A 23,451-nucleotide genomic window follows, 5' to 3' on the forward strand; every position below is an offset into this window, starting at 1 on the left:
CTTTTGGAGGGTTTATACACCCACATGTACGTACATTATACACCCAAACGTACATATGCTGCTATGTGTTTATATTAGAGATGACAAGGTCAAAGACGTGTCCCTAGCACTTAGAATGGAAAGTGGTGAGGTTCGTGGTGGTCCTTAGTTCCTGAGGGATTTCATTTCGCCGTCTCCGACCGGCCCCTGAAAAACCTCTGTCTCCTGCACAGACAAGCTCTACTCTTATTTCAGAGAGTTCCTGTGACGGGTTGGATCACAGAAACCCCCTTGGCAGTTGCCATCCAATGTGCCAAGACTACTTTTATTCCTGTTTTCCCTGCCAGCTCAGGACTCCAGCACCCTGTCTTGCTGAGCCAGACACTCCTGTCTGCTCCAACACAGACCCAGGGTCTGAATCACTTGCCCCAAAGCTGCAAGTTTACCTGAAAACAGCTCACAGAAGTGTGCTTGTCTTTAGCACTCAGATGCCCAACTCCCAATGAGGTCTAAACCCAAATAAATCCATTTTACCCTGCATAAAGCTTATGCAGGGCAAACTCATAAATTGTTTGCCCTCTATAACACTGATAGAGAGATATGCACAGGTGTTTGCTCCCCCAGTTATTAATACATACTCTGAGTTAATTACTAAGTAGAAAGTGATTTTATTAAATACAGAAAGTAGGATTTAAATGGTTCCAAGTAGTAACAGACAGAACAAAGTAAGTCACCAAGCAAAATAAAATAAAATGCGCCAATCTATGTCTAATCAAACTGAATACAGATAATCTCACCCTCAGAGATGCTTCAGTAAGTTTTTTCTCAGACTGGACACCTTCCAGGCCTGGCCACAATTCTTTCCCCTGGTACAGCTCTTATTCCAGCTCAGGTGATAGCTAGGGGATTCTTCATGATGGCTCCTCCCCCCCTCTGTTCTCTTCCACCCCTTTATATATCTTTTGCACAAGGCGGGAACTCTTTGTCCCTCTGGGTTTCACCCCCCCCCCCCACTGGAAAAGCACCCAGGTTAAAGATGGATTCCAGGTCAGGTGACATGATCACATGTCACTGCAAGACTTCATTACCCACTTGCCAGCACACACATAGGCTACATCCTCACTACGGGGGAGGGGGGTCGATTTAAGATACACAAATTCAGCTACGCGAATAGCGTAGCTGAATTCGACGTATCGGAGCCGACTTACCCCGCTGTGAGGACGGTGGCAAATCGACCTCCGCGGCTCCCCCGTCGACGGCGCTTACTCCTACCTCTGCTGGTGGAGTAGAAGCGTCGATTCGGGGATCGATTGTCGCGTCCCAACGAGACGCAATAATTCGATCCCCGAGAGATCGATTTCTACCCGCCGATGCAGGCGGGTAGTGTAGACCTACCCATATACAGGAAGACTTACAGGTGAAACAGAGCCATCTGCAGACAATGGCCCTGGTTAATGGGAGTCATCAAGATTCCAAACCACTATTAATGGCCCGCGCTTTGCATAATTACAATAGGCCCTCAGAGTTATATTTCATATTTCTAGTTTCAGATACAAGAGTGGTACATTTATACAAATAGGATGATCACACTCAGTAGATTATAAGCTTTGTAATGATACCTTACAAGAGACCTTTTGCATGAAGCATATTCCAGTTACATTATATTCACTCCTTATTATGTTTTTATAAAACCATATAGACTGCACAGCGTCACAGTTCCATTGTGCCAGAGGAGAAAGATCATTGACAACCGTCCCCATCCCCAAGATGTAGGCTCTTTAGGTAACCTCAACCCAGGCTGTTGAGTGCTTTGAAGATAAGGATTGAGACCTTGAACTTGGTTTGGTAGTGCAGGGAGTGGAGGACAGGTGTGATGTGCTCACCTTGCTCAGGAGATCTGCTGCCGTGTTCTGTACCAGTTGGAGTTTGCTACGGGCTGAAGGTTTCATGCCCAGGTATGTCACTTTGCTGTAGTCCAGAAGGCAAAGGGCATAAAGTTCAAGACACTGGTTATATTGTTTTAATCAAAATAGCCTTAATTCTGCAATAAAAACAGTTGAGCACCATTTTATGCATAGTTTAAAATCGTCTCAAGCCACTGACTGGGCAAGGCACCAGCAGAGTGTCTTTACAATCATTTATTTTTGGTAGTGCCCAGCGTGTACCGAGAGCTTTCCAAACACTTTGCAAGGTTGGTCACTGTCCCAAGGAGCTCCCAGTTGAAGGACAGTCAGACACGTAGATAGAGGTGAGGGAAAGGGGGAACAACAACAGGCAATTTATGTACAAGACAGCTCAGTTCACTGTAGGTTGCCCAGCAGAAGTGGGTCTTCAAGAGGGACTTACGTGCAGGCAGGGTTGGGACCCTGTGGTAATCTCCGGGAGGTCGTACTGTGCACAGTGGGCCACATGGAAGAAGGCACGGGGTCACGGGGTGCAGAACTGGCCAGTCGTCCGATGAGGCTGGTGATGTCGGCAGAGTGTGGGGACTAAGGGGAATCCGTAGAGAGTGTCAAAGTTTTACCGCCTAAAGATGAGAGTTTCTTCTCTCTCTTAACCTCCCTTCTAGCCCAGATTTTAACATGATAGGTCTCCAGGTGTGCGGTGAAATGGCTCAGCTGACAGCCTCACAGCCACGTGCACCCATGCCATGCTGAGGCTCCCACATGTCCTAAGTCGAAGCTGGTTTTCCTTTTAAAAGGAAAATCCTGGAGTCCCTGGCTCTCCTGACAGCTGCCTTATTGCAACCAAAGCACAGCATTCTCTTGGGTGATCCTCAACGGAGGGGTGGGGATGGCTTGTAGGGCATCTGGGGGAAGCTTCCCCAGGGAACTGATTTTAAAAATAGAGGCCATCCAGCTGGCAAAATAAATGTGCTCCTCAGGTAGATTTTTCTGATCCCTAGGGATAAGTTGCTTGTGGCAGGGGTGGATTAGCAGGATCCAGATACGGGACAGATCCCTCAAGGACAGGAAAATCACCCCATACATTCCTTTATTTTGGAAGTGCAGTTTTAACAAGGGGCTCTGAGTAGCCCCCTCCTGCCTGGGATGTGTCTCAGGATACTCAGGGCTTTGACCCACAAGAAATCAACATAATGTTCCTGCCCCATTGTAATTCCCAGTCTCTCATAATGTACGTATTAGCTATGATCCTGTTTATATTAAACACGACAAAACCCACAGAATCTGTCAGTCGGGAGATTTCAGTTAACTCCTGTCATATTTAGTTTAGCATCTAACACCTTCTTCTAGGCAAATACAGCTCTGGTTCACTGAACCTGATAACTCCTTTTTAGTACACCAAGTGACTTCCATATGGAATAAATTACAGTACCTCCTGAAAAACACCAGAGGCAGCTGCCAAATTATGCAAAATTTAAATCACTAATGAACAATGTGATGAAAGTTGAATGAAGGTGTATTTACAAGATCTACAACACACTGTGTCTGTGGAGCAGATGTACTGTCTGCATAAGTTGATATACACACACATGCGCGCACACACATATATATATATATGGGATCTTTAAGGTCTTTCTGTTTTAAATACATCTATCTCAGAATCATAATTTATACCTGAGCTCAATGAGCCAGAAGCTCCTCATGATGTCATTGGCTTGCTTGTATCCGCTGTGCGTCAGCAGCAAGATGCCAAAAAAGTAGGCACCAGGGAATTTTGAGGGGGAGTAGACAGACAAAGCTTAAAAAGAGAGGGAGAGAGACAGACAGAAGGAGAAAAGTGGTGGCAGTGGCAGGAGGAGAAATACTTTGCACATACATAGTGTCTTTCATCCAAAGATCAATTTGCAAATGTTAATTGTGCTTCGCAGTCGAGCGTGCGGCAGGCCGCGCTGCTCTGTGTGCCTCAGAAATGGGAAGAATGGGATGTAAATATGATCATTTTGCAGGCAGAGGAACAGAAGAGGCAAGGCCCACATTTTCAAAGGTGGCTTTAATTCTAGGTACTTTGTGTTTGGGTTCCCAGTTTTAGGAACGCTGGGTCTGATTCACCATAGAATTGCCTTGAGCATTGTTTGCCCCACTGCAAAGTGGGTATAAAACCCTACCGTTCTGATTTGCTAGTGTGTTGCACTCGTTTTCCACTGGTGTAAAGGACAACACAAGATGCAGGCAGCAATGTATTGGGCTCAATGCATCCAAAGCTGAGCACCCAAAAATTGGAGCAACTCAGAATTAGAGGCCACTTTGGAAAATTTGTGCTGATCTGATATATTTTGAATCACAGAGGGTTCAAGTGGGATATCCCTACTTGCACTGAGTCGTATCAGATTCCACAAGTAGCCTTGTTGATTTTAATGGAACTACTGATAGTGCAAGGTACTGTTCGTTCCCTGGGAGTATGATCATCGCAATCTGGCCCGAAGCACGTCAGGGCTGGTCTACACTGAAAAATTACAATGGCTTTGGTACGTCTCTCTGGGGTGTAGTTAGAGGCCGATCTAACCCCCGGTGTAGATAGTGCTAGGTGAACAGAAGAATTCTCCTGTCCATCTAGCCAGTGGTGCTGGAACAACTTTTATAGTGGGGGTGCTGAAGGCAGAAACCACGTATTTGGGTTGTTATTACTACTTCAAACCAGGGGGTGCGGCAACACCCCCCCACACACACCCCCCTAGTTCCAGCACCTTTGGCCCTAGCTACTGCCTCTTGGGGAGGTGGAGTAACTACAGCAGCGGGCAAACCCCTCCTGTTGCTGTAGCGTCTATGCTGACGCGGTGCAGCAGTGCCGCTGTATCATTTTAAGTGTAGACATAGGGTACGTCTACACTACCTGCCGGATCGGCGGGTAGTGATCGATCTATCGGGGATTGATTTATCGCATCTAGTGTAGACGTGATATATCGATCCCCGATCGCTCTGCCGTCGACTCCTGTACTCCACCAGGAGGGAGGGATAGTTCAGTGGTTTGAGCATTGGCCTGCTAAACCCAGGGTTGTGAGTTCAATCCTTGAGGGGGCCATTTGGGGCAAAAATCTGTCTGGGGATTGGTCCTGCTTTGAGCAGGGGGTTGGACTAGATGACCTCCTGAGGTCCCTTCCAACCCTGATATTCTAAGATTCTATGACCACGGCAAGAGGCGGAAGCAGAGTTGACGGGGGAGCGGCGGCAGTTGACCCCGCACCGTGAGGACGCAAGGTAAGTCGACCTAAGATACATCGACTTCAGCTATGCAATTATCATATTCTTAGCGTATCTTAGTTCGATTTCTACCCCCATGTAGACCAGGTCATAATTTCAGTGACAGAGCTGTTAATAGGACCTAGGAGTCTTGACTTCCAGTTCTGTACTCTAACAGCTGAGCAAGGCTCACAATTTATTTACCGGGAAATAAACTAGTTCACTATTTAACAAACAGTGAATTCATTCTTTTATCTGGTATGCGAGGATTGCTTTGCAAACAGGAGGTTGTGGAACATCTAGCAATTGAAATCAGATGTAGATTTTAGGGGGGGGGAGCCAGTTGTTGGGATATTAGACAGCATTCCGATTCCCTCTCTGCAAAATGCAGAAGACAATATTGAGCTAAATGTTATTTTGAAAACTGATTTGAGGACAAAGATCCTAAGGGCAGAAGAAAAGTGATCCTTCTCCACTAATTATGAATCATTTATCCTGAACTTCACAAATTTTAGAATCCGAGTCCCAATTAAGACATTACACTTCATGTGTTAATTAGTTTTTTTTTCTTTAAATCAAGCCATAACTCTTCTTAATTAGGAGGTTATAGCCATTGTAATTTGAACTGGCCTGAGTTTAAAACACTCCTGGAAGTCACACCTGGGAGCTGTACCAGTGATCATTTTAAATTGGTTTAGTTTTGACTTGGGTGATTATAAGGACCCCAACAGGGCAGTAATTAAAAAGGGGGCAGCTTCCAAATTAAAGTGCCAGGATGGTGTAAGCAATGATGTCTGGGTTCTAAACTGTACTCCAGGGAAGCCAGAAAGAGACCAGTCTCTACACGTTTCTCAGTAAGGGCTCTAATGGATCATGACATTTTAAGCACAAGTTGAATGCATCAGTTCCAGCAATCTCCTCTCTCCCAGAGAGAGGGGACCAGTTATCCACTTTTCATTGCTGGCAATTCTTGAAGGCTTGTTTTCCTGTAGAGTAATCTTAGAACTTTGTTATAATATAATTAAGGGCCTGATCCTGAACTTCTTATGCAAACACAACTGCTGTTGCCTTCAGCAGGAATTCTGCCTGAGCATAGGCTACAAGGATTGCGCTTAAATCCTTTTCCAGGCTACTGATCACAGGACGGATGAATATTGGATAATACGGGCCCAGCTTGCGGAGTGCACACTTAATGTAGAGCAGTGTTGTCTCCACTCACCATTAGTGCGGAGTTATGACTCTGGAGGAGAAAGGAGCTATGGTTGATTTACACCAGCTCAGGGTCTGGCCCTATTTTTATTCCCAAGCTTTACTCAAAGGAAAATTAAAAATGCAGCTCTCAGCCGCCACCATTGGTGAGACTGAGAGAGCCTCAGGTGCTCGGCTGGCCACTTCTCTCGATGTAGAGAGCTGCTTCGCTTCCTGCCGTTTGTGACCTTACAATGCTGTTTTGTGCACAGTCAGGCTGATCAGAGAGACAAAGGGAAAGAAGAAATGTGAAAAGCCCTGAGTGATGATTTAAATGAAGGGTAGGAAAGGCACTCAGGAGAACAGGGTTCTGTTCCCTACACAGCTACTGATCTGCTGGGTGTGCTGGGGCAAGTCCCTTCCCTTCTCCAGGCCTTCATTTCCCCTCCCACCCTCGGTCTGTCTTGCAGTTAAGATTGTAAGTTCTTTGGGGCAGGGTCTGTCTTTATACTACGGGTCTGTCTTCACTGCAGAGTTCACTCAGGCTCGTACTCGGGTCTTGTCCCTAACCCCCATCCTGTCCACATACAAAGCCCTCTCACCTGAGCTTGGTGGTGCTTCAAACCCAGGCTAGCTGGCCCGGCTGGGTCTGAGAGCTAGAGCCTGAGTTCTGCTTTCACTCGTGCCGGTAACCCACCCGCTTTGGAGTGAGGATGCAGGCTTGAGTGCTGATCGTCCTCCAGTGCCTTCCCACAATTCCCCCCCGTGTGCTCAGAAGGACTGACAAGTTCTCCCACAACTCATAGGGAAAGAATTATAGAGTGGCTCAGCTAACTGCAACGCGAAGAACCATGGGTTATGTCCCCAGAAGTCCTAGTGACACACACCAGGGAGCACAGTACCAGTGAGGATACAGTAACTCAGGTATTATGGCTTGGCAAGGTGGCAGCTCACACCCAGGCTAAGCTAACCCAGGTGCTCAGATGCAGGTGCTGATCACCCGAGTTAATTCTGCAGTGAAGGTAGGACATGCGCCTCTAGCACCTGCTGTAATACAAATAGTCAATAATAGCTTGAGGGTAGGAAAAGCTACTGTATTTGGCCCTCTACGTTGGTGTATCTTGCACAGAGCAGTAAGAAAAGTAACCAACAGGAGGGTCTACATCAAAGTAGCCCCACCATACTTCAACTTGCACATTTTTTGCAGCTGCTATGTGCATAAGTTACACATTGGTAAGTGCATATAAAGAACTCTCAGTTGGAGTAAGGGGGAGGGACTCACCCTTGTGTTGATTTCCCTTAGCTGGCTACAGGAGAATTGCCTGGTGCAGGCACTGTGTAAGGCAGCCGCAAACACCCCCCTGTGGAGGGCATGCCAAGCTGGGGCTGGGAACACGGGGGGCATGGTACGGCTGGGGTTGTAGCAGATGGCACTATGCCTATTTTGAGCAGCTCCAGGTTATGACTTGCAAGTCTGCATCAACTTACAAAAATAACAGGAGTACTTGTGGCACCTTAGAGACTAACAAATTTATTAGAGCATAAGCTTTCGTGGGCTACAACCCACTTTCCTTCAGTTATGGGGCCACAGCAACCCCCTGCTAGCCCAGACAGGGCTACAGCTTTGTGTGCTGGGTCCCCAGGGGGCTTGGTATGCAATTGCATCCAGGGAGTCCAGCCTACACCAGCCTAGGCACATCACCTCTGAGTTTGGCCAGTTCACTTTAATGGAACTCCACAGGCCTGCAGGACTGGCCCATCGTGTGTGCATAACTCCCTGTGGGGCAGATTATGGTGCTCGTACTCACCAGGAGTAGCATTGTCCTCTGTGAGTGGGTCCCACTGATCTCATTAGGACCACTCCCAGAGCAGGGTACCGCTTAACATGAGTAAGGGCCAGAGACCTGGTCCTGTCTCATGAATGTTTTGCCAGGGAGTCCTGAGCCAGGGAGACGGTCGGATCTCGAGGTGGGATTTGGAGTCAGTCACAGACAGGGAGACTGCTCCACTGCTCCTTGTGCAGCATTAACAGAGCAGCAGAGCTTGTTTGGATGATGGCGCGGGGTCACCCGGTGTGTCCGTTGAACTAACAAAGCCTCGTTCCTCTTTACAGAACGTCTCTCCTGCGATCCCGTCCCCGGATGGTTCTCCCAGTGCAAGGCATTGTGTGCCTCGCGGCCTTTGGCCTGGCTCTTCCCTTGGCCATCAGTCTCTTTCCACAGATGTCGGAGGTCAGTGCACGTCTAGTCTGTATCACACTGTGCCGCGCAAAGCAGAGGCGTAGTAGCTCCACTGAAGTCCCCGCAACGTGGCAGCTTGTTTGCCTCCCCCAGCTAATGGTGGGCGAGATTTTATCAGGTGATCCCAACCACAGCAGCCAACAGGATCTAAAACCTCACGCAGTCTAAGGCTTTTGGAGACGCCCCCAGCCAGAAGAGTCATTGGGAAGGTTGGCTGTTTCTAGCCTACGCGTACAGGGGGCATGTTGACTTGGCAGTTTAGAGAGAGAGGGCCTATGTGCAGGTGTGGGTTTGGTATGTGGACAACACAGTGAATCACAAAAATGGATTGCTCTGTTGAATGTTTGATTGCTACCAGGCCTTCCTGTTCTTTGGGAGTCAGCTGTTGTCTCCTTGACTTAAATATGTGCTTGGTCTTGTTATATATATGGCCTCCGGCGTGCACATCACAGCTTGCGCAGCACATAACAGTGCTTACATTGTCAGTAACAATGGCTGGATGCATACAGAGAGCCATGTTCATCTTTTATTATCATGTGGGTTTTCCTTTCCTTTAGCTGGTGATTGGATCATACAACAATACCTGCCCTGGGTGATCAAAAAAGGGGTTGTGATTTTGTTATATTTATTACAAAGGATTTGATTCCTGAGGTTTGGATCAAATTAAGTGAAGGCTGAAGTTAACCAGTGATGAACTGAGTAGAAAGTCCTATGTTCCATGCAAGAAATATACAGTTTAAATACAACACACGGCACCATTCCTGCTTGGCCTCCCTTCCCCTCCCATCCTTTTTTTCTCCCATAGGAGTTAGTTGGTTCACCCACTTCTGTCTTGAGGATTCTTAGGCTGTGCAGTAATCAGTTTTAACACATATTAATTGCAGGGTGGAGCGGGGACACAAAACGTTTAAATGAGGCATTTAAAAAAATGTACCTGGAAAGAATCCTCTCTGCTTGCACTTAAAGGGTAAAAATAACAGGAGTACTTGTGGCACCTTAGAGACTAACAAATTTATTAGAGCATAAGCTTTCGTGGGCTACAACCCACTTCTTCGGATGCATATAGAGTGAACCATATATTGAGGAGATATATATACACACACATACAGAGAGCATGAACAGGTGGGAGTTGTCTTACCAACTCTGAGAGGCCAATTAAGTAAGAGGAAAAAAACTTTTGAAGTGATAATCAAGATGGCTCAGTACAGACAGTTTGATAAGAAGCAAGTGTGAAAATACTTACAAGGGGAGATAGATTCAATGTTTGTAATGGCTCAGCCATTCCCAATCCCTATTTAGCCCTGAGTTGATTGTGTCTAGTTTGCATATCAATTCCAGCTCAGCAGTCTCTCGTTGGAGTCTGTTTTTGAAGTTTTTCTGTTTTAAGATAGCCACCCGCAGGTCTGTCAAAGAATGGCCAGACAGGTTAAAGTGTTCTCCCACTGGTTTTTGAGTATTATGATTCCTGATGTCAGATTTGTGTCCATTAATTCTTTTGCGTAGAGACTGTCCGGTTTGGCCAATGTACATGGCAGAGGGGCATTGCTGGCACATGATGGCATATATCACATTGGTAGATGTGCAGGTGAACGAGCCACAGATGGTATGGCTGATGTGATTAGGCCCTATGATGGTGTCACTTGAATAGATATGTGGACAGAGTTGGCATCGGGCTTTGTTACAAGGATAGGTTCCTGGGTCAGTGTTTTTGTTCAGTGATGTGTGGTTGCTGGTGAGTATTTGCTTTAGGTTGTAAGTCTCTAAGGTGCCACAAGTACTCCTGTTATTTTTGCGGATACAAACTAGACACAATCAACTCAGGGCTAAATAGGGATTGGGAATGGCTGAGCCATTACAAACATTGAATCTATCTCCCCTTGTAAGTATTTTCACACTTGCTTCTTATCAAACTGTCTGTACTGAGCCATCTTGATTATCACTTCAAAAGTTTTTTTCCTCTTACTTAATTGGCCTCTCAGAGTTGGTAAGACAACTCCCACCTGTTCATGCTCTCTGTATGTGTGTGTATATATATCTCCTCAATATATGGTTCACTCTATATGCATCCGAAGAAGTGGGTTGTAGCCCACGAAAGCTTATGCTCTAATAAATTTGTTAGTCTCTAAGGTGCCACAAGTACTCCTGTTATTTTTGCGGATACAGACTAACACGGCTGCTACTCTGAAACTTAAAGGGTAGCAGCTGTAGTCAAGAGTAATGCTTTAAAGATGACATTGTGGCCCTCCATAGTTACTCTCTTTCAGTGATTCTAGGTCAAATGTGCTCCGTTCACAAGTCAAATGATGTTTGTGTTTCTACCTGAGGGCCCTGACAGCTCACCCTGGGCTCTGAGAGTCAAGCTGGGTTCATTCTCTTTCATTAGCATCCATAGTAAAGATTATGCGGTCAGAACTGAGCTGCCTCTTTTGTTTCTGGTGCATCAGGAAGAACACAGTCCTGCTCACCCTCCCAGGTCTGTGTTGTCTCCGGAGTGTTCATGTAGTGAACATTTGTTGTTTTTGTCTATAAAGCAAGCCTCTATGACAGGAAGACACACAAGGAGCAGATACGTGTTCTTGCAGCTTCTCAGAGTATTCCACCTTCTCCATTTCATCTCTAGATTGTATCTTCAGGGCAGGGACTGCCTTTGCTCTGTGTCTTGTGCAGCACAGTGCACATTGTTGGTGCCGAACAACAAGAATATGTTAGGTTGTGTCAGATTTCACTTTTCGGCCAAAAGCCACACTTCAAAGCCAGTTTGATGTTCTCTTGCTTACGGGGTCACCAAAATGCCAGTCAAAAGAAGATGGGATACTTAACTGTTCTGTAGCGGAAACCATTCAAGTAAAACCGGAACTGGGGTCCAATCACAACTGCCACTGAAATTCCTTGGGCCTAAATTCCTTGAGATAGTCATTAAGGCTTAAATTTTCAAAAATGTCCACTAATTTTGGGTGACTCATTGTTTGGGTCTCCATCTTAAGGCACCTAGGGCCTGATTTCCAGAAGCGAGGAGCACCCAATCAAGCCACAGGTATCTAAAGTTTGTTATCCAAAAGTTGAAGCATCCAAAATTATATGCCCTCTGTGAAGGTTTGGGCCTTAAAAAGAGAAAAAAAAGTCCGTGCCTTAGTTTTCCTATCTGAAAAATGAGTCTAACAGTGCTTACGGACATCTGTAAGGTACTGTGAGCTCTTTGGGTGAAAAGTGCTATTATTGATATTTTGGTCTGACAGGATATATTGATGTTAATGGCCATATCAATCCCAGCTCTCTTTAAATTACAGAGAAAAATTAATGTCTATCTTGCATCAAAGACTATTACAATTGCAAACAATGGGGACTTTTAAAATGGTACAAAGATTAATTGAAAGTGACCTTCTAAAAGCAAAAAAAGTGTTATCTACAGTGTAAACATGAATCAGAGCTGATTAGTTGCTAAAACAGACTGATGTGCTCTCTGCCCACGCATCGTGTCAGTGAAGGGAAGCCATTACAGCCAGTGGTGTATTGCTCATTATCCACTGGGTTCTCAGCTCTGGTCCCTCAGGCTCAGCTTCAAGAGAATTGAGGTCCTGCTGTGGGAACTTGAGGTATCAAGCATTTTTATGTTCAGTCTTATCAGACTCCCAGTCTTTTAAAAAGTGTTTCCATTTACTGAAGGGTGTGTGTAATCTCCAGTCCTGCAGAATCTGATTCCGGTCTGTTTAATGGCTGATGAGCTTTGGAGACATTTAGCACCTAGGAAGTGAATGGAGTAGGTCAGTTCTCTAAAACCATAATCTCTTCCGAGCCAGTTCTTCACAGACTTGGCTAGGGGTCCTGTTACAGCCCATCAATCCTGAGTCTCTCAAATTCAGGCTCTGAGCGAGTGATGTGTTTGGCTTATGTGTGTGCACTAGTGGCCCACAAAATCTGCTAGACCTGCTTCCTCTCCTGGCTACGCTAGCAGACCTTCCTGTGTGTCTGGATATGAACTCTGTGCCCAGTGCTACAGGTATTTGTTTTGTTTGTGGAGGTAGTAGGTGTAAAGCAGCTATAGATAGGACATTAGAGGCAGTCCGCTTGTAACAAGCTATGTCCATGGAGCAAATGATTGGCAACAGGAGTGTAACCAGGGGATTCGGCTCCAAAGAGGGACCATTTAAAATAACAGTAAATGAGCCAAATTTGACTCTGTTATGCATGTACTTGACGTCAGTGATTAAATGAGCCTAGCAGCTGATTCACTATTAAGCTCTCTCTTAGCTTAGGAGCTTCAGTGGTTTTTTGTTCTCAGTTTAGTTTAGGGGACCGAAGTGGGGAGCCTAGTTCGTTTAATGTATTTATGTTGATTGTATTGAGCTCCCATTGTTGACTCTGAGCACTTTACAAAACGTACAAGAAACAGTATTGCACAGAGTTAAAGCCCTGTAACAGATTTAAAGGGGTGCCCCAGCAACCTATGCAAAAGCCAGAGACCTTAATAGCAATTCCTATCACCAAACCTCTACTTTCCCATCCTGTCTAACTGCTTGCTCCCCATAGGCCTGAGAAAAATGGTGAGTTTTGCCACATTCTGTAGATTAATGAAGCAGGCCATTTGGCTGGTTTTTTTAAGCCGTAAGATTTGATTCTGCTTTCATTTACACCAACGTAGGTCAGAAATAGCTGCCTCAGAGTCAGTGGAGTTACACCAGTTTAAAGCCAGTGTAAGTGAAATCAGAATCTGGCCTTAAAACTGTCTACATAGACATTAGAATAGTAACCCTTGAGTTGATCAACCAAGCTTTGGGAAAGTTAGTGCATCAAAACTGTCTTGGACCCATATCTAGTCAAGAGCAAAGCCCCAGGTGTTCTCTGATTCACTTCATACTGCAGGCATGTGCTCCAGAAGCTCCATTTTATTTTCTTTTCTTTTCTTTTCTTTTCTTTTCTTTTCTTTTCTTTTCTTTTCTTTTCTTTTCTTTTCTTTTCTAGCCCTTATGGTTGTGAAGATAACCCTGAAAACAGAAACCAAGTGTAAACCAATGCAGTGATGTCTCCTTGGGTCTGCAGCAAGTCTAAAACTTTATGGGAATATGGTGGGAATTATCCCATTAATCTCAAGAGGGTGTTGACTCTGAAACCTAATTGCAGCATTAAGTATTTCACTGCAGATCGCTTTAGCAGAAATACCCAGTTAATATTCTTAGCTCACAATCTCAAACTGCTTTTTAAATAAATAAATTAATGGAGATATCCCATCTCCTAGAACGGAAGGGACCTTGAAAGGACATTGAGTCCAGCCCCCTGCCTTCACTAGCAGGACCAAGTACTGATTTTGCCACAGATCCCTAAGTGGCCCCCTCAAGGATTGAACTCACATCACAACCCTGGGTTTAGTAGGCCAATGCTCAAACCACTGAGCTATCCCTCCCCCCATGCTTCCTATGCCTCTCGCAGCATCTCCTGCCCAGCTGCTGTAACCTACAGCATACTCACTGACTGTCCCTCCAGTGCAGTTATGCATTGCCTGTACAAACATCTGCAACATGTCCAACACTGAAAATGGGAATTGCATAAAATCAATTGAATTCAGCATCCCAATAAATAAGCCAGGGGCTGCCCTACTGAGTTCATTGTTCACGTACATATTTAATTAACTCAGACCCTTCATTTTCTATTTAAAAGAAACTGCTGCACAATTTCCGTCTGCTGCACCTGCAGAGTCCAGGAATCTTGCTGCCGAACCCAGGTCCAGCATGCTGTGTAGTGCACGGGGCTCTGGTTACAAGGGCTGAAACATCTGGAAGAGGAGTCAGTGACAGAGAGACCCAGGCCCCGTCACAGGCTCCGTTTAAAGACTTCTAGTAGCTGACTAGCTGTAGGACAAACCATCACCAAGAATGAGGCTGATTGCAATTGAAATTCTTTTCTTAAAAATAATCTTCCCGTCGGCTCTCCAGGGCAAGAGGAAAAACATCTAAAATACAAGACTGAGCTATTGTTTTCCAATCTGTTTCAGCCTTCATCTTGTTGGCAGGCTGCATTAGAAAAGCAAAAGGTTAATGAGCCAATGTGCAGTGGGATTATTGCAGTAAAGATGACAGTGAACCAGTAATTACTAATTAGATGCAGTTTAACAGGAGGAACAAGTGAAATCTCCTCTTCACCAACTGTCAATAATTAGCAGATTTGGTGAGGTTGAAATGTGTCCACAGTTAAAAGGCTGATTTTTTAATGAAATGGCACTTGACAAAAAGAGCTGTATGGAGGTCACAGCCATAGCCCTCCAGAAGCATCCTTATATCATACTTAGGAGTGAAATCAGATGCAAGGCAACAGGGGTTCTCCAAGCAACCATCTCTCCCTTAAGACTGCCTTGCTTGAGGGGATTCTCTACTGTAGTTTAGTCCAACTTGGAGAGGAGTGGGGGAAAGGATTTGCCAGCTGCTGGGGCTGGGGAGATGTTTAAGAAGTGAGAAGTATGGTGGCTTGTCTTTAGTCCCAGGTATGAGGGATGGTGTCCTTAGATGCTGATGGCTTTAGGCAGCGTAAAAGCTCATTGGCCGAAACTGACATTTATGGTCAAGGTTGGCCTTGAAAACTGCCCTTCTTGTGACAAGTGCCCTGAGGTCTTGAATGTCCACAAGTGTCAGAAGCTCAGTTTTATATGCCAGTTGAAAGGCTATGATGTACGCTCCAGCAGATCCACAACTCCAGCAGCCAACGCTCTCCTGGGTCATAGGTTCAGTACCACTCCTAGGGAAAAGCAATCACCTGCAGAAATTCCAGCATTTCTTCCTGCAGCCTTAAGATGTTCCTGGGAGAGCTCCTTTCTCTGTACTGACCTAGCCCAGTGTAGGACTCTGAAGGGATCTCAGTGGAAGGCAGCACTATTGCAAACCAACAGAGTAACTCATAGACAAGAGTAACTTTAGTTTTTAATGCTGATTCAAGTTTAAATTGTAATTCGTGAACCCAGTTAACCTCCGATGTAACTCCTTTGGCTTCCCCGGTGGTCCACCAGGGTTGATAAGACCCTGTATCTCAGCTGCTCCCGCTGCTGTTATGATCTGTGGTGGGCTGGAGATAAAAGCTGTGGTATTTGGAGCTGTATCAGGTTCAGCTGTGGGTGACTAGTGGAGGATGGTGGGTGTTCATGTCTGGAGTAGGTGGGGTGGACTAACTCCTGTCTAAGGCTGGAGTTTGAATGAGTGGTCCCTGTCCAGTGAAGGAGAGAAGTATAGTACCCCATCAGAAGGGGGAAATGAGGGTGAGGGTGGGATGTAGCCTCTGCTTGGGGTATAGCAGAGTGTCCCACACACAGAGAAAAAAGGGCTGCGAGTGATTTTATAGGACTGAAGTGTAGGTTACCTGCTCATCCTTTCAATAGATGGGATAATGGAAATCTAGATACCCTGCTGTGATCGGATATTGGACAACACACACAGGGCTGTCCTTGGGAAATGTGAAACTCACATTTTTTGGTAGCAGGCTCATGACTTTATGGTTTTATCTGGCTTGGGCTTCACTTGAGTTGAAGTAATATTTGACAGGTGCGAGGCTGAACCAACAACCTTTATTATTCGTCATATAGCGGCAGAGAAACCATTTCATTCTGCACAGTGTTAGGATCATGCCCTAGCTATTAGCCAGGATGGGCAGGGATGGTGTCCCCAGCCTCTGTTTGCCAGAAGCTGGGGATGGGCGACAGAGGATGGATCACTTGATGATTCCCTGTTCTGTTCATTCCCCCTGGGGCACCTGGCCCTGGCAACTGTCGGAAGACAGGATACTGGGCTAGATGGACCTTTGGTCTGACCCACTATGGCTATTCTTATGAGCTATGGGTAGGATCTTGTTCTCTCATTGGGCCATTCTTTACCTTTTATTTTGGCATCTGGGACTGTTTAATTTAGATGGAAGAATACATCTGCTCTACTGGATCCCACCCCAGTAACCAAAGGGAGGGAGCATGGTCTACTGGTTAAAGCATGGGACTGGGAGTCAGAAGACCAGTGTTTTAGTCCCAGCTCTGATTCTCTGTGTGACCCTGAGCAAATCACTTTGTTGTCTGTACCTCAGTTTCCCCATCTGTAAAGTGGGACTAATACTGACCTACCTCCCAGGCCTGCTGTGAGGCTTAACTGTCTTTTCACCAGAGCAGCTGGAAGCTCTTTATAGAGTGCTCTAGACTGACAAAGTGCTACTAGTCCTAAATGCTGACGTCTTTCACATTTTCAGTCCTTTACTGAGTGGCTAATTGGGCTAATAGGCTCAGAGAGGGTCCCACAGCACAGCAGAAATACTGGAATATGTAACTCAGAAAGGAGATTGCACACTAAAAACTATAGTTTGCTGGACAAGAAAAGTTCCCGCTATTGGCCTGAGGCGGCAAAGTGTATCAGCTCAAAACGGCAGACTAGACCCTCTCTCTGTCGGAACAGTACAGCCTGCTTTCAGAAAGGTTTTGATCAGCCTTGATTTAAAGCAGAAGGTCTTTTGCCCATTTGTTTCTTTGAGGTTTCAATTCCCACCCATCCCTTCCTTTCTCCCTCCCGTCAACCTTTTCCAAATAAGATGACAAAGCAAGAAGAGATTTGAGAAAACGACTTGCCTCGTTGAGGCAATCTCTCTTCTCTCCAACTCACTTGCTCGCTCTTTCTCATCTCTTGTTTTCTTTCACCTGCACCAGCTGTTCCTCTTCTGAGGGCAGGGTTCACAGGCCTGGCGTGCGTTTCCTGAGGAGCCAGATTTCACAGGCTGTTTTTCCTTTGGCCTTGCCCTTTGGCCTTCCCTTCACACCTCCATTCCACTCCCCCATCCCACCTTGACAGCCTGGCATCTGCAGAACACCTTTGCTGCAAAAACAACCAGGGCAAAAAAAAAAAATCACAGTCACTCGCTTCCTGTAGAGCAGATTCCTCCAACGAGTACACCCTTTCATTTCCCTCTAATTGTGATGCTCTCGGGGGCTGCTGTCTGGGAGATCATTAGTACAGCGAGGTGCCATGCGTTCTGAAGGCATTAAGAAACACCCAGAGCCTGTGTGAGTACTGGAGCATGTAAAAAACACCAGCAGAGAGCACGATTGCTCAAACTGAAAGGATCTTTTTTTAGTTCTCCAAGGAAATAAGATGAAATGAAATGTTGGCAATAGGAATCAGAAAACATTTTCCATGTCAGTTCTGTGTGTTGCAAATACCCCGCAACTGTTCCTCTCCCACCTGGCTCCGACCCTTACGTCCACTCCTACGTTCTCCCCTCCTATCACGTGGAACTGCCCTGTCTATCCCAACTCTCCCCATCTCCAGCAGTGACTCCACTGTCATGCAGACGGGGAAGAAGCTACTTTACTCTGAGCTAAGCAGCTGCTGAGCCAAGTGACTGCAACTATTTGGTTCCTTCCTGCTTCCAGTCTGCCCTCTGCTCCAGTCTACCCCAGAGTTGGCTGCATTTTAATGGGGAAGCTGTGTGCAGAGAGTTTGTAAAGGGAGATGGCATATCATCAGAACAGTATTTATAGTGAAGGAACCACTGTGGTCATCTAGTTTGACCTCCTGTATAACACAGCCCCGCGGACTCCCCCAAAATAATACCTGTTTGAACTAGAGCATATCCTTTTAGAAGAGCATCCAATCTTGATTTTAAAATTGCCAGTGATGGAGAATCCATCACAGCCCTTAGTAAATCGTTCCAGTGCTTAATTACCCTCACTGTATCATTCCTTCTAGTTATAAAAAGCCCAAGGCACCGATGATCACAATTATCTGACAGAATCCCTTGGCGTTATTTGAAACTCTGTTTTTGAGAACGTAGCTGGGGCGAGAGAGGGGAATACATTGGTGAGGTGTCGGATTGCCTCACTGCACCAGCCCACTCCTCCTCCTCGCCTCAGTTGGACAACATCCACACATTCCAGGTGCCACCTATTGGCAATGATCTCCCAGAAGCAGCATCTGCCTCCACAGCAGACTTCTGGGAGTTTTTCTTGTGGGCAGCCTGTGGAATCTCTTTAGAGCTTTGTTACTATTAAAGGAACGCGGGAAACCCCATGCTTCCAGCATAAATCTGTGCAGTGTCCTTCTGAGTCATGCTTCAGCAGGAGAGAAACATGCATTGCCCCTTCAATGTGGAAAGAAACTAAACTTTATAAAATGAAGAGGCCTTAGTAGCTACGGAGATGTATATAGCTATCTATCTAATCCCTCCATCTATCCGTTTTATACTGCTGCCCATCTCCGTAGCATCTCTGAGCACCTTCCATGTAAACTCCATAGCAATAGCAAAGTCCCTAGTGAAGTTACGGCCACTTCTCCCTTTGTGGGGTACGTGGTAGGTTGCCAATTTAAATCTAACCCAGACTGATAGCAGATGGAAGATATTTCCTGGTGGCAGCTTAGAGACTTGTGTAAAATGAGTTGGATGGTCAGAATCCAGGTTCTAGTGAACAGGCATCTGAGTCACAGTTGGCACCTGAATTGTCATCAGTTGGGGTTGAATTGATTAATGGCTGACCTGCCTTGTTCTCAAGATCTCAGTGACCAGCTTCGGGGAAGCATACCTCCCTTCTGCCCAGGTTGTGCCTGTGTTGCAGAGAAATAGATGGAAATTCTGTATTCAGAGGTTCCTTTTCCCAGCACGAGTCGCTCTTCGGAAGTTATTGAAAATGAGGCAGCAGTTGAACAAGACGGTTTGAGTTAGAAATGCCTCTTTGCACCCAAGTGTAATTACGAGACACACTGGCATTTCTCATCCCTTGAATGTCACAAGTGAGCAATATTCAGGTTTATTCAGCACCCAGATTTTTGTTCCCATGCCCCTGTCAAAACAACTTTGATGTGTGAAGAGGTTGATCTGTGTTTTGAAGTCTGTTTACAATAGTGGCAATTTGTTACCTGACCCAGTCACCACATTTTTGCCCTTTCAATGTGTGCCTCTGAAGCTCGAAAGCTCATCCTTTCCACCAACAGAAGCTGGCCCAATCAAAGATATTACCTCCCCCACCTTGTCTCTGTGCCTAATACAGGCATGTCACCGCTGCTTCCAAAGGAGCTATTAGGAGATGAGTCTTTCTCCCATTGAAATCAAGTCCAGGTGAAGTTTGTGAGAGGAAAGAGTGCTCAGCACCTCACAGGATCAGGCCCTAAACCTGTAGCCTTGATCCCTAGAGCAGTAGTTTGAAGAATTGCCTTGAACTGAACAGTTATTTGTGGTCATTTAATGTGGGTGGGGAGAGAAAGAACCCCTTTGTACTGCAGAAGGCTTCAATAACAATGCAGAAAGGGATCTGGTTTCATGTTTATATCTCTGTCCCTGGGATACAGGTTCAAGTATGTAAACTATCCATCCTGCAAGCACAAACTCCTGCAGGTGTGTGGGTGCTGGTGGGCATAAAAAACATTCCTGACACCATCTCTTTTAAGGAATCTTCACCTCCTGATACCTATAAGCCATTAAGAGTCAAAAGAAAGAGTTGACATCCCACAACTCTAGGTAAACAGCTAAACATTAACCCTTAAAGAGGCTTGAAAGCCATACTTAAAAGGCACTTTATGGAAAGAAACCATTTTTCCAGGGCCTGCTAATTGCCTTCTTTCTTCAGGACATTTCTCAGCAGTCCCTTACTCAGAGAGATGGCTGCTGTGCCTCTCCCCATACGTGCAGTGGCCACACTCCAAGGGAGGTGTTAAGGACACATGGCTGCTTAGCAAACAGAACTGTTCCAGATTTGCTTGCCATAAGAAGAATTAGTTAATGTATAGAAGTTCCAACTAACAGATCAAATTCCCCAAAGGCCAGCGATTATAGTCACGCCCTTTGGCCTTTCTAACTGTGTGAGGTTTGTGGTATATTCCTGGTCGTCCCATTCATTGTCCCGTCCAAGAGAAGAAGACACATTGAAAGCGTGAGATTCTCAAGCAGATTGTTTGGCGTCTCGGAAGCTACAGCAGCTTCCCTAAATCCTGTAACATCCATCACGCTGTCCTTGACGTTCCCTCTTAGTATATCATATACCTGCTGAGATTGTATATTCACCCCCACACAGCCAGGAGTGTTTTCTCCTGCTATGCGATCTGTGTGAGGGATTCTCCTTAAAATGGACTTAATCTGGTTTTATTGCTCATTTTCACCCAAAGAGAAAAATTGCCACTGTCAGAACTATGTGCTGCTGATGCTGAAGATTGAGAGAGAAAGGAGGCTTATGCAGTGTTTTTGTAGCCATGTTGGTCCCAGTATATTAGAAAGACAAGGTGGGTGAGGTAATGCCTTTTATTGGGCCAACCCACACGCGCGCTTGCAGGATGGATAGTTTACATATTTGAACCTGTGTCCCAGGGACAGAGATAAAAACATGAAACCAAATCCCTTTCTGACATTGTGATTGAATGAGAATAAAATCCTAATGAGAATACAAGATATTTTATTCCGATAAAAAGATATTACCTCACCCACCTTGTCTCTCTAGAGAAGGGAGTTGGTATTCACTCTTCCGTCTTTCAACACTTCAAGAGACAATGGCACTTGTTTGAAACACTGTGACTTCATGTGTCATCAAGGAAAGCTTCCATTATACCGCTCTAGGTCTGGCTAATATAAAAATACCAGTTTCATTTCTCTAACACTTGTTACTCCACAGCACACTCACTAATCACATCATTGATATGCAGTAGCCTTGTTTAGCTATGCAGAGCAACACTACGAGAGCTGAGGACAGGAAGTGAAGAAGCATACTGTGTCCACTTGAAACCACTGGGAATGCGGGAGTTAGGTAAGCAGAATTTGATCCTTACCAATGTCCTTGTTTCTTCAACAGGGATTCATAGGGAGAAAGTGCCACCTATTGAACCAACAGTGCCACTTTCTGTAGCACCCTGCGTGTTCCTTGGTGGTCTCCCATACAAGTGCTGGTCTAGGCTGACCCTGCTTAGCTTGTCTAATCTTGGCAGTCATGTTGAAAAGCTTGTATGCTTTGGACCACATTTTGACACTCATGTGCCTGAAGTTAGTGATTTCACTGGGAGTTGTGGGTGATCAGCACCTCTGAAAATCAGGCCACTTTGATTTTTGGTGCCTAAATGCAGATGTAGATGCCTACTCTGGGCATCCAGATGTGAAAGTATGGGCCTTTATATCCAGCAAAAGAGGACAAAAGTCAAACGTATCTGTATGTGCTGGGGCTTGTATAGCCCATTTCATTAAACAAAGATGGGCTGCTTCAGAACCCAAGTTCTGCTGCTTTGGTTACAGACTGTCTGTGGACATCCCCAGGTCATCTTCTAGGTAGGCTAGTCCTGATCTTTCCATACCTGCTTTAGCTGGTATGGACCCCACCCCACCAGAATGCAATCTACAGCATAAACTTCCTGATCTCCTGACTAGTGAGTAAGGAATCTCTCCCCCTACTTGCTATGTTAAATGCCCCCATACAGCTGACTTCAGAAGGACTTCCTCTTGTGGGGGAGAGTTCTCAGCCCACTGCAACTGCTGACTTTAAGGTCAAACATAAATGGTTCTGCCTTGTGCTTGCCTCTGATCTTAAGAGACTTTTTATAGGACCAGGACTGTGGCAATCTCTAGTTGTTGGCTAGCAAACAGTTGTCTTGATGTGCTCTTACCTTCCGCTAGACATGCCACACACATAATCAGGACTTCCCTGCAGAATGAACAAACTTCTTTTTTTGTTCCATGTGAAAGGGCATCAGAAGCCCTGCCCTTGACCAGTCGTGATTCTGCCCCTTCATCTGGTTCTCCACTGCATGGGAGGAAGTGCCCTGCCTTTGCCTTGGGGTCACCTGTTTTCTGTCTGCGGTGATGAACTTTGTTATTTGATTCAGTCACGTGCGTGGGAATTGCCACTACGTGAGTGCTTGTAGGCAGTAACTTCACGTTACACATGTGTTAACCTCTGAGCTTCTGTCCTGCTCACGTCTAATGCGCTAAAGGCTGCAGTATCTGCCTGCCAAACACAGAGCATCATTGCTCTTCAAAAGGACCATCCTTTCCACTCCCTCCTTAATTTCACGCCACTGTCTTAGGGTCAGAGTGTTGCCAACTCTCACGATTTCACTGCAAGCTTTGCAATATTTGATATTCTTCTTAAAACCCCAGCTCCTGAAGATAAGTGATTAGGTATGAATCTTGGCTTTTGTTAACAAAAAACAAACTTTTTAGTCCTTATGATTGTGGAGAAAAACTTCAAAACATGTCCTGAATGGCCCCAATGGTTCAGAAACCACTAGGCAAAAAAAAAGATATATTTTTTTGTAAATCTCATGGTTTTTAAGCCAACCTCATGATGTTTTGGAGCCTGGCTAATGATGCTCAAATGCCTGGGGCTGTCAGTACTGAGGCTGACACTGCAAATTTGGAGAAGACTCCTCAAAGCTATTTCGCAGGGATTCTGAGAAGGTTTTGTGCAGCAAACTGAGCCTGTGTCACATTCTAAAGGTTGCGAGCCTCGAGTGTGCTCAGATTTCTGGCTTTGTGGATCCCACAGCAGAGGGCAGAGTCTGAGAGTTCCACCCTGTCCGTCTCAGCTGTCATTGTGAGACACTCATAGACTTTAAGGTCAGAAGGGACCATCATGACCTTCTAGTCTGACCTCCTGCACAACGCAGGCCACAGAATCTCACCCACCCACTCCTGTAACCAAACCCCTGACCTATGTCTGAGCTATTGAAGTCCTCAACTTGTGGTTTAAAGACTTCAAGGTGCAGAGAATCCTCCAGAAAGTGACCCGTGCCCCACGCTGCAGAGGAAAGTGAAAAACCCCCAGGGCCTCGGCCAATCTGCCCTGGAGGAAAATTCCTTCCCGACCCCAAATATGGCGATCAGCTAAACCCTGAGCATATGGGCAAGACTCAGCAGCCAGACACCCAGGAAAGAATTCTCTGTAGTAACTCAGATCCCACCCCATTTAACATCCCATCACAGGC

General features: G+C 45.7%; 1 protein-coding gene across 1 annotated transcript in view; it reads left to right on the forward strand.

The window, feature by feature from the left end:
- The window catches only part of SFXN5 (sideroflexin 5), a 181,564-nt gene that overhangs the window by 142,702 nt on the left and 15,411 nt on the right, over positions 1–23,451 (forward strand). Inside the window, exon 13 of the mRNA XM_065404998.1 lies at positions 8,422–8,539. Within this exon, the coding sequence (XP_065261070.1) occupies positions 8,422–8,539 (118 nt within the window). The remainder of the gene's footprint in view (positions 1–8,421; positions 8,540–23,451) is intronic.

The sequence above is a fragment of the Emys orbicularis genome, chromosome 5 (assembly GCF_028017835.1).
Source record: "Emys orbicularis isolate rEmyOrb1 chromosome 5, rEmyOrb1.hap1, whole genome shotgun sequence".
Lineage (NCBI taxonomy): Eukaryota > Metazoa > Chordata > Testudines > Emydidae > Emys > Emys orbicularis.